Below are 16,695 nucleotides of genomic sequence, written 5' to 3'. Positions count from 1 at the left end.
CACAAATGTGTTTACTATGGCAGTTGTTACAAGGTGGGGGAAGAACTTACTAAATAGTGACTCGTGCTCTATACGTGCTGCACCAAAATAAGATATTTCATAGCTTGAAGGGAAGAAGTGCCCTCTTTTAAAACAATATGAAAGCTCTGGATTCATTTGAAATTGCTCAGAATGAGGTGGCGCCCCTCCTCAAGCTTATTTTAAAATATCTGATAAAAAACATTCTACTTATGTAGTTAGCCGGAAAGGGACACAGTAATTTGTGCTCAGTACGCTTGGAATGAAATTTTATTGGAAAGAAGTATTTGTAAAAACCTCAACCGTATGTTCTATGAAACCCCCCCCCCCCCAATGGTGTGCATAGAACTGTTTTACTGCTAAGGTTGAATTTGCTTCCATTTCGAATTCACAGGATCATGGGAAGGTATACCCAGGGATGAAAGGTTCTGTGACCTTTGTTGGAACTACGTTCAAACTGTAAACCATGTGATATTGGTTTGTTCCCTGCTACACTCACTGCTCCATTAATTGCTAAGACCATTGTTTATAAAGCACAACATAACTTTGGCAGCGGAGGCCACAAGAATGTCTTTCTCCCCAATCAGAAATAGATTGTACAAAAGTGTATACATTTTTTAAATATGGTCTATAGTGTAATTTCATATTCACTGTATTCGGCTTTGCACTTGTGGACTAGGGCATTATAGGTCCCTTAAAGATGATGTATTGCATAATATAAATACTGCATTAGCATTGCAAAGTGGGGTGAATTTATTTTTTCCTGCGTTTAATTTTTCCTTTGCCCTTTTGCACTATTTATCTGCTGTATTTCACTAAGAATTTATAGTTTCCTGTACAGTCTAAGAATTGCATTATAATGGTGGACTGTCCCAACTGCGGATTTGCACTTTTTGCAACCTTAATTGTTTTTTTTTGTGTTTTTTTTTATTTTATTTTTTAGAGTTTGGTTGTATTCTGAATGGCTTCCTTCAGTTTTTTTTATTCTGAATATTTTTATACTGTATGTATTATTCCTTGTATAACTTATGCCTGTATTTATGTGGACCTCTGAGTTTCTAAATTATAATAAAACTTTTAAACTTGAATGACGCTTACCACTGCAGTTATTTAGCTGCAGCTTGTCAAATACACTGCTATGGATTTTGATTTAACTGGTGTAAAGATGCCACTGTAGTGGGATCGTTTTCACACATGCATGAGGTAGAAGAAACGTGCAGAAGGCCACCAAGACAAGAAGTCAAGCAATGTTTTCAAGAGGAATATATGACAGAAATAATCGTTTCAAGCCTAGGGATAGGATCTTATTAGCACCAATCACAGATTTCCTTTCGCCTCTAAGTTAATGTGATTTTCAACAGCGAGTATATTCTCCCCACTGATCCACTTCCAAAGTGTCACCACTTCTTTTCATTACTTTGGTAACAGTAAGATGGCCTTAGATATTATGACATTTCGAGAGTGCTTCAAATTGCATTTATATAGCTTGCAGAGATAGAACACAACTGTGATGTCAATTTCATCAAGCCACAAAACCTCCGCTCCCTATCCAAAGAGTCTCTTACTGAACATACTGTTCCATTCTGCATGTTCTTGGCATCGGTCTTCTTGCGAACAGTAGTAAAATTCCATTCAGGATGAGAAAGATTCTCCTTGTTGCTGGATTCCCTACAAAAATGACAATAAACAGTACGAAGTTAAGGACACCAATAGCAATGATGTTATCCTTTATGCTAAAACCTCTATGAATTACTGTCACTAGACATACATTCAGGAATCTATATAAAAAATATTAAAGACCTAGCCAAAATAGCACACATTGAAGTAATTAGGAGGTAATATTTCAGGTTTAGCAAGGAACAACATTATCGCAAAAATTCTATAGCATTTGGCTTTAAACTTACGAGTCAGAGTCCCCAGAGTCTGAATCATCATCACTGTGGCCTTCCGCCTTCCATCTCTTGAACCTATCAATCAACTCAGTCAGATAGGAAGTCCTCTTGGCATTCTTGACAATGAATTTGTGCTTCAGCAGTTCTTTAGCAGTAGGACGCTGCATCAAAAGTAGACAAGTAAAAACTATGCACAGACTGCACCACAGATAATTTAGTGACCAGCATTTGTAAGTCAATCTTGCAATGAGCTTCAGAGTGATTTTTCCTGTAATTAAGGCTCTACATACTGTTGAGTCACATGTCAGGGATACTAAAAACATTTAGTGCAGTAATCATGTTCTACTGATGCAGGTCAGCCAGTTCAGTGGGGAAGCTGTGGTAACCGAGCAGCAAAAACAGACACATTGTCATAATAATGGTCTTGCATACAAAAAGCAGCACTAGAATGGCTTGAAATAAAGATGCACGTCAATGCATCTTTGCTACAATGGAAATTTACAGCACAATGCTCACTTTAATTTCTGCCTCTCCCCTGCACATGAGCGGTTTATAAGAATCATTCATAACAGTGGCTTTAATGATGTAAAAATCGCAAACAAAAATCAGAAGACAACATTCGAAGTAAATAGTGTCATTGAAAAGAATACGAAATATACTCACAAAAGTAGGGTCCTTATTCAAACACGCATCAATAAACTCTTTGAATGGTTTGCTGAACTCGCCTAAAAGGGTTGGTGGATTATTTTTGGGAATAAGAAAGAGAACTCTCATTGGATGCATATCAGAATTAGGCGGCTCCCCTTTGGCAAGCTCAATAGCAGTAATTCCCAACGACCAAATGTCAGCCTGCAAAATACAATTATAAATAAAAATACAAAAAACCAAGGTCAATTTTCAGACAAGAAGTAGAAGGAAAGATACAAAAGTAATGGTAAAAGCACTGTATGACAATCAACATCTGATGAAATAAACATGCTCAGTCATGTAAAAAACATACCATTGTTCAACAACTTTATTTCAACTATGATCAATTCTAACAGAGGTGTTGAGGTTAAAAATAAAATCATATCGCAGGTCATACTGAGCGTGGATATGATACCCTGGAATGGAGAAGTGAGGAGTGGTAGTGGACATTATGGTTTGTACACAGATGTTCAAGAGATAAGCATGCAACTGGAAATAATTGTGCTGAAGGTGTGCGGAGTGAAAAACGGGCATATTTGAGTTGGAGGAAAATTATATATTTCAAGATATTTTGAGCCCAAGTGGAAGGCCAAGGTAGAGGCATACACATGGCGGTACTAGAACAGAGAAACAAGGAACTGGTAGCAGTGTTCTCTGTAGGTACAGCTGTGCTAGGGATACGAACAGCGGAGCAGCTTGGGATGTATAGACAGCAGGGTGAAGGAATAAACCGATCTGTCAACTAAGCTGAAAAAATCCAAGTTGAGACCTGTGCCTCAAAAGTATCTGGTAGTGAAGTATTGGGTAGCGAGTGAGGACTTTACAAAGAGGTAGTACTTTGAAGTGTAAATTCTACGATTTGGGCACAAGTAGTCCCTGTCGTGTTAAAATAAGTTATTCGTCTCCAGACAACTACACGTTGCAGCAGTTTTGCTGGGTAAGGGACAACCTATATTAGCATATGGTGTTTGAGCTGAGAAGGGCCATAAGAGGGCTACTTAGTAGAGAACGTTTTATAGAAATGTTCGTACTGATTCAGCTCCTGAATATATATATTAAGAGGCATGGTCCGAGTATTTACTATATTTAACATGGGGAAATCTTAGTTAATGATTAACAAGCATCAAAACCTGATGGAAGGGGGTGTGGCCTGACCTGGAATAACATAGGACATGGATTGTCGGAGCTCTTGCAGCTCTCAGGCCCTAAAGCATTATAAAGCCCCACTTCTGACTTGAATTTAGGCTTGGTGGTGCTGGACATTGCCGAGCAGAGCAACGGCTGTTGGGACACAGTCGGTGTCCCCTGTGCCTGCTCAACAGCTCTGAGGCAGGCATCCCTGATGCCGCACGCAACAGCGTCGCCATCTTACCTTGGCCTGCTCCGGGTCGGGGGGCTCACTGAGGGGTGATGTGGGCTGCAATAAGAACCTCAACGAGGTGGCGACCACTCACGGCCGCCAGGATGCATTTGGTGTCCCTCGCCTCAGCAGGGTAGCCATGCAGCAATCGTCCCTGGCACTTGTCTGGCGATGCACTTGCAGAGGAGAGAGATGGCAACACCGCGACCTCCCGAACAGGCGACCACCACCCTTGCAGGCGCCTGAAAAGCGGAGAATGGCAGGTGCTACCTGTCCTTGGGCCTGGGATCTATATCCCCGCTGCTCATCGGGGGATTCCTTGCTGTAGTCATCGCTGCCCACCCCCTTGGGGACCTTGCAAAGCACCCCCCTGCACCGGCAAGAGCCCCCGCTACTAATTTGCGCAGCACTCACTGTACCCATCAGTCCTTCACAGACTCTGCGTGAACCTGGGAAACAGCACGGCCCAGTGAACGGTGGCTGTAGGAAGCTGGCTATATATATATATATATATATATATACTATCCCAAAGTAAGGTATAGTGTGTACAGAGTCCAGTGGATACCCAAAGGTAGCCAGAGGCTAAATTAGATAATACCTTACTCTCTATTTGTGGTAGGGAGGACAGTAAGGCTTTATCAGAGGGTAGTGTTAAGCATTTATTGTACACACTTAGGCAAGAAATTAGGTCACACTCTCTAAGACTGAACTCTGACCAATTTATTTGTATGAAAATATTAGGTAGCATTTTATTTCTAGAACCAAGCCAGGCCTGGTGCAGGTAAGTGAAGGAAAATGCTACATACCAGTATGCATCAGTTCTTGGCATGTAGAGCTGTAGATTTGTATACTTGTGCATTCATCGCCATTTGGTGTTGGGCTCGGATGTGTGCACTTTGTTTTTGTCTTGGAAGAAGTCTTTGTAGTCACGAGGTAGGTGACTCCTCCTTAGGACGATAATGCGCATGGGCATCAACTACATCTCCAGATTGTTTTGCCATGGAGGGTTATTATGGAGTTAGTAAGAAATCGAAAAGGATGTCCATATTTAATGTATCTAAGCAAGGTAGTACTGGAACAGATCGATGTATGCGGGGAGGCGAGTGGGCGTATACGAATCTACAGCTCTACATGCCAAGAACAGATGCATACTGGTAAGTAGCATTTTCCCGATCGAGGCATATGAGCTGTAGATCGTATACTTGTGCATAGACTATACAGCAGTTACCTACTTAGCGGTGGCTACCTGTATCTGTTGCAGTGGTTTGAAAAAGTGTTCTTAATACAGCCTGGCCCTCACTAGCTTGTTGTTTTGCTTGCACGTGTACACAATAGGGCTTTGTGAACGTGTGTGGTGCAGACCAAGTTGTTGCTTAGCAGATGTCATCTAGGGGAATGCTCCCTAACAATGCCATAGACACCCCTAGTTTACGTGTGGAGTGAGCTCTAGGCAGAATGGTTAAGGTGCGTTTGGCTTTAGCATAGCTTATTTGGATGCATTCAAGAATCCACCTTGCAATCCCTGTTTTTGAGGTAGGATTGCCTTTATGAGGTGGGGAGAAAGCCACAAAAAGTTGTTTAGTCTTTCTAAAGAATTTATTCCTTTCAATGTAGTAAAGTATTGCTCTTTTTAAGTCTAGCGTGTGAAGAACTCGTTCTGCTACGGAGTCTGGTAGACGGAAAAACACTGGGAGTTCTACAGAATGGTTAAGGTGGAAAGGAGACAATACTTCAGGTAGAAATTTTGGGTTAGTCCTAAAAACCACTGTTATGATGAATTTGCAGAAATTGTTCTAGTATGGTTAATGCCTGGAGTTCACGGACTTAGAGAGGTGATCACAACCAGGAACGCTACTTTCCAGGTGAGAAATTATAATTTGCATTTATGCAGAGGTTCAAATGAGGGACCCGTAAGTCTGGTAAGGACCACATTTAGGTTCAATTCTGGAGAGGGTGGAAATCTAGGTGGAATTATCCTTTTAAGTCCTTCCATAAATGCTTTGATAGGTGGTACTCTAAACAAAGACAAGTGTTGTCTGTTTTGGAGATAGGCTGCTACTGCAGCGAGATGTAGTCGAATGGATGTATACCCTAGGTTATATTGTTGTAGAAGCAAAAGTTAACAGATGATGTTTTGAATGGAAGCATCTAGTGGGTTGATTTTGTTATTTGTACAGTAAATTACAACTCTTTTCCACTTTGTGGCAGAGCAAGCTCTAGCGGTAGGACGTCTAGCCTCTTTAATTATGTTCATGCAGTCTGGCGGGAAATGGAGGTAGCCAAACTCTAAGATTTCAGGTGCCAGATCGAAAGGTTGAGGTGACTGGGATCTGATGCCTCATTTCTCCATGGTTCTTTGTAAGAAGCTTGGGTGGGAGACGTAGCATTTGATGAGGAACCACTGATAGTTCCAAGAGGGTTGTGAACCATGGCTGTCGGGCCCATGTTGGTGCAACCAGGATCTTTGTGAGGGAATGCTGTTTGAGCTTCCGAACCAGTAGCGGAATGAGCGGGAGAGGCGGAAAAGCGCAAGCAAAATTGCCTGACCAGTTCATCCATAGGAATTTGCCTTTGGAAAATGGGTGTGGATACCTGGATGCAAAGCTTGGGCATTTTGTGTTTTGGTGTGTGGCGAACAGGTCTATTTACGGGTAGCCCCACATTTGAAATAATGGAAGCAGAACTGGAGGATGAAGTTCCTATTTGTGGATCTGCTATCTTTGACGACTGAGCAGATCTGCAATCTGATTGTGTACTCCTGGGAGGTGTTCTGCAAGGAGGTATATGTTTTGTGGAATGGCCCATCTCCATATGCTTTAAGCTAGGTGTGAAAGCGGAAGAGTGCCTCCCCCCCCTGTTTTTGTATGTAATACATTGCTGTCATGTTTGTACGGACCAGGACAGCTTTGCGTACAAGGTGGAGTTGAAAGGATTTTAACGCTAGGAAGAAGCCAGCAATACCAGATAATTTATGTGGTGTTTTTGTTGAGAGGTCCACATGCTCTGAATGGTATGATTTTGAAGATAAGCTCTCCAGCCGGTGAGCGCGGAGTCTGTTGTCAGCACGATCTGTGGAACTGGATCGAGGAACTGCTGCCCTTTGGAAAGGTTTTGAGAGTTCCACCACTGCAGAGAACGATGTGTGCGGCTGTCCACCAACGCCAGATCCGTTAGCTGACCTTGAGCCTGGTTCCACTGACGTGCCAAACATTCCTGTAAGGGACGCATCTGGAGTATTGCGTAAGGGACGATGAGTATGCAAGAGGACATCATCCCGATTAACTGCATGAACACTCGAGCTGGTAATGAGTGTTGAGGTTGAAATTTTGATATGAGGGCTTGCATGGTGCTTATTCTGACTTGGTTGGGATATGCTAGAGCTTTTGAAGTGTTTTTTGAAGCTCCTAGATATTGTTTTGTGAACGGTTGGAGGTGGGATTTCGAGAAGTTGACTGAATCCCAAATCGTGTTGCAACTGGATGGTTTTGTATGTGTGTTGAACATAGCTACTGTGTGACTTGGCTTTTATGAACCAGTCGTCCAGATAAGGGACCGCATGAATATGTTGTCTTCGTAAGTGAGCTGCCACTACTGTGAGGCACTTGGGGAAGACACTGGGTGCTGTGGTCACCCTGAATGGGAGGACTTTGAATGGTAGTGTTGGCTGTCTATCACAAACTTGAGATATTTCCTGTGAGCGAGGTGAATGAGAATATGAAAGTAGGCGTCCTTTAAGTCCAGAGTGGACAGAAAGTTGCCTTGTTCAAGTAGTGGGAGTACCTGTTGGAGAGTGACCATGTGGAAGAGGTCTGACAATGTATAGATTTAATGGCCTGAGGTACAGTATTGGTCTGATGAAGCTGTCCTTTTTTGGGATTAGAAAGTACAGTGACTACACTCCTGTGGCTTGATGAGGCAAAGGGACTGGTTCTTTAGCATGTTTTTGTAACAGAGAGAACCTCTTGTTTGAGAAGTGAGATGTTCTAAGGACAATGGGCGTTCTCTGGGAGGAATGTTTGGTGGAGTACCAGTGAGTTCCAGGCAATAACCATACTGGATAATTTGTCTTACCCACTTGGCTGTTGTAATGGGCTTCCAGACAGGTAGGAACTGTGATAGGTGTCCCCCGACAGGAGTAGAATGGATGGGGTTAGTGGAGGGTGGGGGGTGGGGGGAGAGGAGTCACTGTTTGGTTGCAGGGGAAGTGTGGGTGGAATTATTTTTGCCTCTTCCCATATTGTTGTTTACTCTATATCCTCCTCGATAGTATACTCGGTAGGAGGAAGGTTGATTTTGTTTTGTGTATGTAGAGGAGGTATTCTCTGATGACATTATTTTGGCGCCACCCCTATAAAAGGAGCGACAAAAGGAGGGTAGTTGTAGGGCTCCCATAGATTTGGCAGTTTCTGTATCTTTCTTAATTTTTTCTAATGAAGAATCTACATTTGGTCCAAAAAGATGATGTTGGTCAAAAGGCTGGTTTAGTATAGCTGACTGTACCTCTTTCTTAAATCTGGAGATTCGAAGCCAAGTATAGCGGCTTAGCAAGATACCGGTATTAATGCCACGGGCTGCTGTGTCAGCAGCATCTAGTGCACATTTTACAGAGGTGTTTGTAATTAATTTACCCTCTTGAACGAGGTTGTTTGCTTTACCGTTGTATTGATTTGGTAAATGCTGCATTAGCTTTTTTAGTTAGTCATAGTGCTCTCTGTCATAGCGTGCTAGAAGGGCTTGCGCATTGGCAATACGCCAACTATTAGCGGCCTGTGGTGCAATTCATTTGCCTGAAGCTTCTGTAAGCTTTGACTCCTTATCAGGAGGAGGGGAGTCGTCTGTAGCTTGTGAATTGGCTCGCTTCTGGGCATTGGATACAACAAGGGAGTCCAGGGGCACTTTACCCTTAATATAAGCTGGGTCAGTAGGAGAGGCTTTATATTTTTTAATCAACTCTTGGGGTAAGTATTCTTGCTCTAACTGGGTCCTTGAATACTTCATTAGTGTGCTTTAGCATGCCTTTTAGCAATGGCAGTGTATTAGTAGATTTTTGGGATGGAGCGAATGTTTCCATGAGGATATTCTCCTCTAGTGGGTCAATGTTGTGCAATTCCACTCCATGATATAGAACAGCCCTATTGATAAGTTGTGCGAATTCAATATTATCTTCAGGTGGTGATGGTCTGGAGGGATATAGGTCCAGATCATTACTATTATCTGGGTCTTTATCATAATCGTCCCATGGATCTGGGTCCTGTGGTATGGTCATTATCCCCATCACCATTGTCGTCCGTGTCATTATCCTTGTGTGGTTCAGGGGAGAATTCAGGTGGTGGTGAGTTATATGGAGATATTAGTAAGTTGGGATTCATAGGTGGAGGAGAGGGAGGTATGTAAGGGGGATAGGGGTTAGTACCCATGTCCTTCCTCTTTTTGAGAGGTATGTGGTATTCCTTTGAAATGTCCTGTTTCAGTTTCTTAGAAAGGGTTGCTACAAGATGTCCGGTTGTTCGATCAATATGCAGTTTTTCTGCTTGGGATACATTGGCTCTTGTAAAGGAAGTTCTTCAGGTGGTATGTCCTTTTCTTTAGTAGTTTCAGAGGGTATTTTAGACTCTGAAGCCTTAAGAGGAGTGGTTTGACTTTTGGTTCCGAAACCTTTGGTGCAGGTTGTTTATGCTCCGAAGGTTTGTGTAAAGGCTGATCTTTTGTAACTTTCGGTCCCGAAGGTTTGTCTTTAGGTTTTGAATCCGAAGTCTTATCTTTTGGTTTCGGCTCTGAAGATATTGGGCTTTGTTTGTGCCGGATCCGACATTTTGGGTTTGTGTATTTTCGGGTCAGAGTCTTTTGGTGCCAAAGAGGACTTTGGTGCCGGTATCAAAACATCGGTTCCATGCTTGGGTTTGGTTTTCAGTGCAGAGATGGTGTTTTGGTACCGTGGAGACGGCTCAATCCTGAGCCGGAGGCTTTGTCTTTCAGTTTAATAGCTGGGCCGGAAGGCAGGGCATCTGAACCATGTTTTTGGTGTTTCCCTAGGCCAGAGGGCAAAGGTAATACTGGAGCCTTTGTGGGTTTTTCGGTGACCTGGGACGTCTTCCTCTTGTTCGGTGCTGGGCTGATGGGACTCACACTGTTCTCCGAAGATGTCCGGCACCGGGCTAGTGCTGCGTCTCATCTCGTGACGTCCATCCAGACTGTCACAAATCGTTTTCTTCGATCGGCATGATAGACAGGCCTCGCAGCTACTTTTTTCGTGCTCCAGTGATAGGCACAGATTACAGACCTTGTGTAGATCTGTGTGTGGAAATTTAGCAACACATCCGGGGCATTTTTTAAATTGAGTCCGTTCCATCGGCTTCTGGCGTGGTCGCGTGGTCGGAGCGGGTAGCCCTTTTGGCCCACGTCGAAGCTCCTGATCGAAGTTGTTGGATTTCACAATGCGCGTCAAAGGGGAAACCAGTGATCAAAACAATACCATCAAGGGGTAATGATTGCGCGTCGAAAAGGTTTGAAGGCGGTACCGGAGTGCCGCAATACACATCCGAACCCTATGGTGGAAAAAAAACATCTGGAGATGGAGTCAATCCCATGTGCACTATAGTCCTAAGGAGGAGTCACCTACCTCGTGCCTACAAAGACTTCTTCCAATACAGAAACAAAGTTCAAAAATTCGAGCCCAACACCAGAAAGCAATCTGTGCACAAGTATACGATTTACAGCTCATATGCCTCGAATATAATATTTTCCAAGAATAATGCAGTTGAATACAGTTGTAATGCAGTAAAATGCAACTGGTTTGTTTACAGGTAAGTTAACATTAAAAATTACTTTTCTGTTACTATTGTAATTGCTTTAGAGTTACCATTAAGATTACGGTTTTAGTTACTTTTCAGATTACTTTTCTTACTCAGTGTGGTATACCTAGATACCAAACTGGGACATTTCCTGCATAAAGGCAAGTAATGCAATTTGTTATCGCAACACACTTGTATGCTTTTTCATAGAACTTCCAACTCCACACTTTTTACAGAAAAGCAGTCAATGCAGTCCTCTGGGAAGAATTTAAGTTATTGATTTCAAGGTATGTACTGTGTTCAGGGAGTTGGGTTTTTGGGGTTAGACCAAGGGTTCCCCCAGGGTCAAGGATGCACTCAAAGCACCCTCAGCTGCACTAGGACTGCCAGATGCAGAGTGCGGAGGCCCAATGTTATCCAATGAGGGATAGGGGGCCTCCAGTTGGTGGCTGCTCACAAGCAGGCCACACGGTTGTAAGAACAAAGCTCCAGGACTTAGGCTCAGGACAAAGGGGGATCTGATTTAGCACCCAAGGTGCACCCACAGCGGCACAGGGGCGGGTGGGTGTAGGGTGTTGTATTGGCATTGTGTGCCCTGTTTTCAATTGGGATTTTTTGGTTGCAACAAACACTGCAGGCTCGGGGACGAAGATCTTCTGGAGGCTACCACCGGGTGGAGAGGTAAGTTGGGACGTCATGGGATTCCGGGACACCGTCGGTTGGGCGACCCGTGTGCAAGGGTGGCTTATGGCGTTGTATTAGTCTTTACGGCTCCAGTCGTGGTCAGGGGGATGCTCCAGAAATGGGCTGCAGGAGTCAGCTGGAGGACTTGAGGTAGGTCCGGGATCATCAGATCAGGATTGCCGGGAAAACCTCCTCCTGGTGTTGGGCCACTCAAACTCGGGCTGTGGGGTTCAGACTCGTGGATTTGGCCGGAGCCAGAGGCGGTTGGTGAGCAAATCGGGTGCTTACAGGAAACAAAGTCTGGTTTGGGAAGGCAGGGTAGGTCCTGCGGGTTCTGCGGGCTGCAGGACACATCTGGATTTTTCTGGAGCAGGTTGAGGGCGGGACAGGCCAGTAGGGCAGGAGCCAAGTCAGTTGGTGTCCTTTTTTTTTCTTTTCATTCAGCAAGGCTTCTTGGGTCCTATCTTCTTGTCTGAGGAGGTAAGGTTCGGGGTTGCCCCTAAATACTACATTTAAGGGTGTTACAGGTACATGGGTGTATTGGGTCCCTTCCTTGGGGTGGGTACCCCCCTATTATGCCACCCTCCAGTGGGAGGGGACATGAGCCTCACTCTGGTTTGCTGGGGCCCCCCATCTTCAAGATGGCAGGACTGAGAATAGTGCTTGACCTCGCCTCTCCTACCGGAGGAGTGGAGTTGGCAAAATTGGACACACCTCTCCTAACTTGGTTTTCCCACCGACTCTCCGCCAAAGTGGGGGCATGAACCTGTGGGGCCATTTGCTGGGAGCAACAAATGGCTGGAATAAGCCTTTGGCTTACCCCAGCCAAAGGCTTACCCCAGCGGCAAGCCTTTGAAGCGTCCCCTTCCTGGACCCTGCCCATCCTGAGGGAGGAGGCTCGCACTTCGACACAGGATGTGCTTTGTTTCAGGGCCCAGAGAGCGGCAGGCTCTCAACCCAGGGGGCCAGGAACATGTCTGGTGGTGGCAGCTGGTGAGCAGCCACTCAGCCAGGACACTAGAGTTAGGTCGTTTTTCAGGGAGGCATCTCGAAGATGTCCTCGGAGTGCATTTTTCATTAAATCCCATACTGGCATCAGTGTGGGTTTAATGTGCTGAGAAGTTTGATACCAAACTTCCCAGTTTGCAGTAAAGCCATTACGGTGCTGTGGGGTTTGTAATGACAAACTCTCATACTATATACTTTTTATGGCTTTACTGCACTTACATTGTCTAAGAATGGACTTAGACACTGTAAGGTTATAGGGCTCATGCACCTGTACCTTCACCACTGAAATAGTGCACCCTGCTAGAGGGGTGGCGTACAAATGCCAGGGCAGTGGATCGTAGACATGGCACACAGGGATGTGTCCAAATGTATAATTGGTTGTATGCACACCTGTGTTACTCCATTTATTTCAAATTATTCAGGATATATTTTATTCTCGCGTGCAGACTGAGCCCATGCCCTGCCCTCATGGCATGTTTATGTATATCCAATTGCTCTGGAGCTTGGTTGCACCCAATTGTACAGCGTTTTTCCAGAAAATGAATCAAAGCACGATTCTTAACGCAATTTTATTCATTGTATCTGTTGTTTTTATTTTGTCAAAGCTTTATCCGGGTCACACAAGGTTTCAAACTCTCCCATTTCTTCTAATGCTCAGGATATGCCCATCCAGGCCTTTTTCAAAAGCATGAGGGAATGTATTGCCCCTCCTAGGTACACACTGTCTCATCCACCCAATGCATTTCAGGCTCAATAGACTTTTGTCAGTTGTAACTACAACGTTAAAAAACCATAATTAATTTGTTTTATACACTAAAAACACAAAGTGCTTTGCATTTACTTTCAATATGTCTAAACTCCAATCCATGCACCTGGCGTCGCGCGTCATTTACCTGTCAATACGGACCTGCAGCTCTCAGTTCAACTCCCCTGAAGTGCGCTAAACAGCAGACTAGCCTACTATGCCTAGTGGCAGGTCTGCCAGGAACAGTTCGGTGGCCTCGATTTGGGCTAAAACAACTATATCCAGAATGAGCAGCAAGAAGGATCCACTCCACAGCCCTCAACAGCCTCCCCTTTCCCTCTCCATCACACTCTCTCCATCACACAGAACTACTTGGAGAAAGGCTACCGGGATGTGGATTTGAAATGGGTAGTACTAGCAAAAATCAACACAAACTGCCGAAACACACAGAATAGGCTCCACACCTGTAAACAACGATGGGTGTATCGCCTCAGTACTTGATACTGGACCGAATGACGACATCCCATGGTTATAGATCGGAGGAAAAAAAAATAGCACTAAGCAGGAGGTATTTATTCATTTAAAAACTAGGGATATTCTGCCAGAAAAGGAAATGCAGTGGAGAGAATCTATTCCCTATATTCATTACGCAGCACCTAGCATTTTTTCACCCATTCACCTTAAAAGCTTATAGTCTCCACCGCAATATCGGTTTTGTTTTTTGATCCAAATATCCTGTTTCTTTAATAAACAACTGTACGCTTTTTTTTTTAGCAAACAATCGCGCACTTAACCTGCTAAAGGGCCAATAAAGTCAGTGACGTGACCTATAAACCTGGTCGCGCTCGACTCCGCTAACATCGGGGAAGAGGAGTACACCGTCTAGGCAGAACAGCCAAGGGTCGTAACTTGAGGTAGTAAGGGTGAGATTGGAAGTGTGAATGAGAACTGTTGAATGTTTTGCTTTGAAGTTCCCTGGTTTCAAATGGCTTACAAATGCGATTGTTTACCGCCCTTCACTATCTCGTTTAAAGTGTGAATACAGGGGTCTCTCTTACTCCGTTTCCATGGGGCAATTAGGACCCTCAGACAAAAAAGGATAAAAAAAAAAAAAGGATACACTGTTCCCCAAAAGGGTCGAGGAAGGGAAGAATCAAGGAAGAGAAAAGAGGGGAAGCCCCCTTTCAGAACTAAAACCTTCACACACCCAGCAAGCTAGGTGTCATGCTTCATCATCTGGTTTTACTCCTCGTCAGACTGGCGCTGCAATGTCTGACGGGCACCCGCGAAGGGGCTCTTTATCGGAGATCTTTTGTTCCTGCCAGTTGGTGCATGCGGGTATGAGGGTTTTAAGTGAAGTGTAGGCGTGAAAAAGTGGTGTGGTGGTGTAAATATAAAAAAAGGTTAGATAATCCACAGGGAAATTTTTAATAGTGTGGTTAGCTACCTTATTAAAAACAGAACAGGGAGGCACACACAATGGTACAATGATCCTATAGGGTGTGCTCTACCTCATAGTCGACATGTTTCATGCTTAAACTAGCAATTCATCAGGACCTAAACAAAACTATCCTACACATAACCGGGAAGCCGGCCTCTTTCCCTCTTCGGCAGCGTGTGGGTAGGTCTCCTTGAGTGTCCGTCCAGCGGACAGGTACCAACTACAGTGGTGCCTACGCCTGGGAGAAGTCCGGTGACGCCATTCACTACATCAATAGGGTTCCATTGATATGGGGCAGGATCAATCGGCCTGCCACTAGTTGCGTGTGGAAGGTAATATTTGCCCTTCCCGCATATGTGTAGGATAGTCAGACATTGCAGTGGTAGTCTGATGAGGAGCAAAACCCAGATGATGAAGCATGACACCTAGCTTGCTGGGTGTGTGAGGGTTTTAGTTCCGAAAGGGGGCTTCCCCCTCTTTTCTCTTCCTTGGTTCTTCCCTTCCTCGACCTTTTTGGGGAACAGTGTATCCTTTTTTGTCTGACTACTTCAGAGGCTCATACACTGGACCACGGTAAATATTAGCACCCCCTAGTTCCCCCATTTGTTGTTCTGCAATTAGGACCCTACCGTGGGTTAAGATTGTGAGCTGGTCTGGCAAAATTGTTTTGAAATTCATTGTATTGTGTGTTTCACGTTTGCAGTGATACGTGTTTCACATTCACATGCGAAAATGGCGATGTATGCATAGTATGTATGTCTCTTCGCTCTTATGTGACAGGATATTGTTCAGACGTCATTCTGATAGTGATCTCACATTTGTTTTACAGGTTTAAAGACCTCTGTTAGAGGATGGCACAGGTCACCCTATTTAGTGGTAATATCTGACCAACTTTGGTGAGATAGGAGCCCTAGTCTTTTCGTCCTGATGAATGCCAAGGACCCTCAGGGCCATCTTGGCAGAAACATGTTGACGACAGTGATCACGGTGGTGATGGGGGTACTCTCTCTCCCAATACCCACACCTAGTTTTTAATACCAAGTAAATATCCAGCGAATAAAGGTATTTCTGCTTTTACATTGGTTTTTAAATCACTTCTCTCACAGGCCCCCACTTGAAATTTAGAAGTGTCTCCCTGTCTCCAGGCTGTTCTCTACCAAATGCGGTTTCTAGAGAGCGAGGACTGCCCATGATGAAGCATGGCACCTGGTGGTGTGGGAGGACAGTCCTTTACATTTTTTGAGATGCCCTGCACCCCCACCTATTAATTTGTTGCTTTCGGTCACTAGTCCCAAATGATTTTCATTCAAGGTAGCTTCTTTTTAAATTGTGGATAAAACAATGGACAATTCGCAATGTCCACTAGATGTATATCATTCTGTGGCAGTTTAGCACATAATTAGGGATTTGGCACATAATTTGCATATTTTGTCAAAATAGTGCTCCTTAAAGAAGCAAAATACAGCCAGGGAACGTTCTGCATATCTTTGCCACCATTTAGGGTAAATACATTTGCTATACCAAATGCACACACAGAAAATCTGATAGCGTAAACCAGAATGTGTAGCTGTGCACACCACAATATGCTATCAATTAACATAATTAACACTGCTGAGGGAGGGACCACATGACTGAGTAGAGGTTTCACCTTTCATGAAGCATGGCCCCTTGTAGTATACTGAATGATGTTGAATCCAAGTAATTTTCCATGAAGATTTATTAAGTATCAGGTTAAATGGAAATGAAGAATACGAGTATAATAAGAGCCCCACCAGGAGCAGCTTCCCTGCTGCTCAGCCCATACACCAACTGACTCAGGCACTCCAACATTCCACATCCCAACATTCTCTCACTCAATCATTCTGGATAAGCAGCAGGATACCACACCCTGCCACTATCAATAATAAATATCATTTACACTATGCACATATAAATATATCATTTGAAATGTAATCATAATTAGTGTCTCAAGATACCTAAAATCTGATAAAAAGCTAAACAATTGGCTATACAGATCACTTCAATAAGAAAAACTGATCTGGTACGATATACATGAGGCTCAGAATGTA

The 16,695-nt window shown here is 44.0% G+C and overlaps 1 protein-coding gene across 5 annotated transcripts in view; it reads right to left on the bottom strand.

Annotated features, from left to right (window-relative positions):
- Positions 1–16,695, bottom strand: part of STK26 (serine/threonine kinase 26) — a 179,552-nt gene that overhangs the window by 43,875 nt on the left and 118,982 nt on the right. For 3 of the 5 annotated variants that reach the window (XM_078688548.1, XM_078688550.1, XM_078688552.1), the window contains 3 exons: positions 2,574–2,759; positions 1,923–2,071; positions 1,584–1,686 (listed from right to left, as the gene is read on the bottom strand). In XM_078688548.1, the coding sequence (XP_078544674.1) occupies positions 1,584–1,686; positions 1,923–2,071; positions 2,574–2,759 (438 nt within the window). The remainder of the gene's footprint in view (positions 1–1,583; positions 1,687–1,922; positions 2,072–2,573; positions 2,760–16,695) is intronic. The other 2 variants (XM_078688551.1, XM_078688549.1) reach the window with 1 other exon arrangement.

The sequence above is a fragment of the Lissotriton helveticus genome, chromosome 4_1 (genome assembly GCF_964261635.1).
Source record: "Lissotriton helveticus chromosome 4_1, aLisHel1.1, whole genome shotgun sequence".
NCBI classification, from domain to species: domain Eukaryota; kingdom Metazoa; phylum Chordata; class Amphibia; order Caudata; family Salamandridae; genus Lissotriton; species Lissotriton helveticus.
This window is presented reverse-complemented; position numbering and strand designations above follow the sequence as displayed.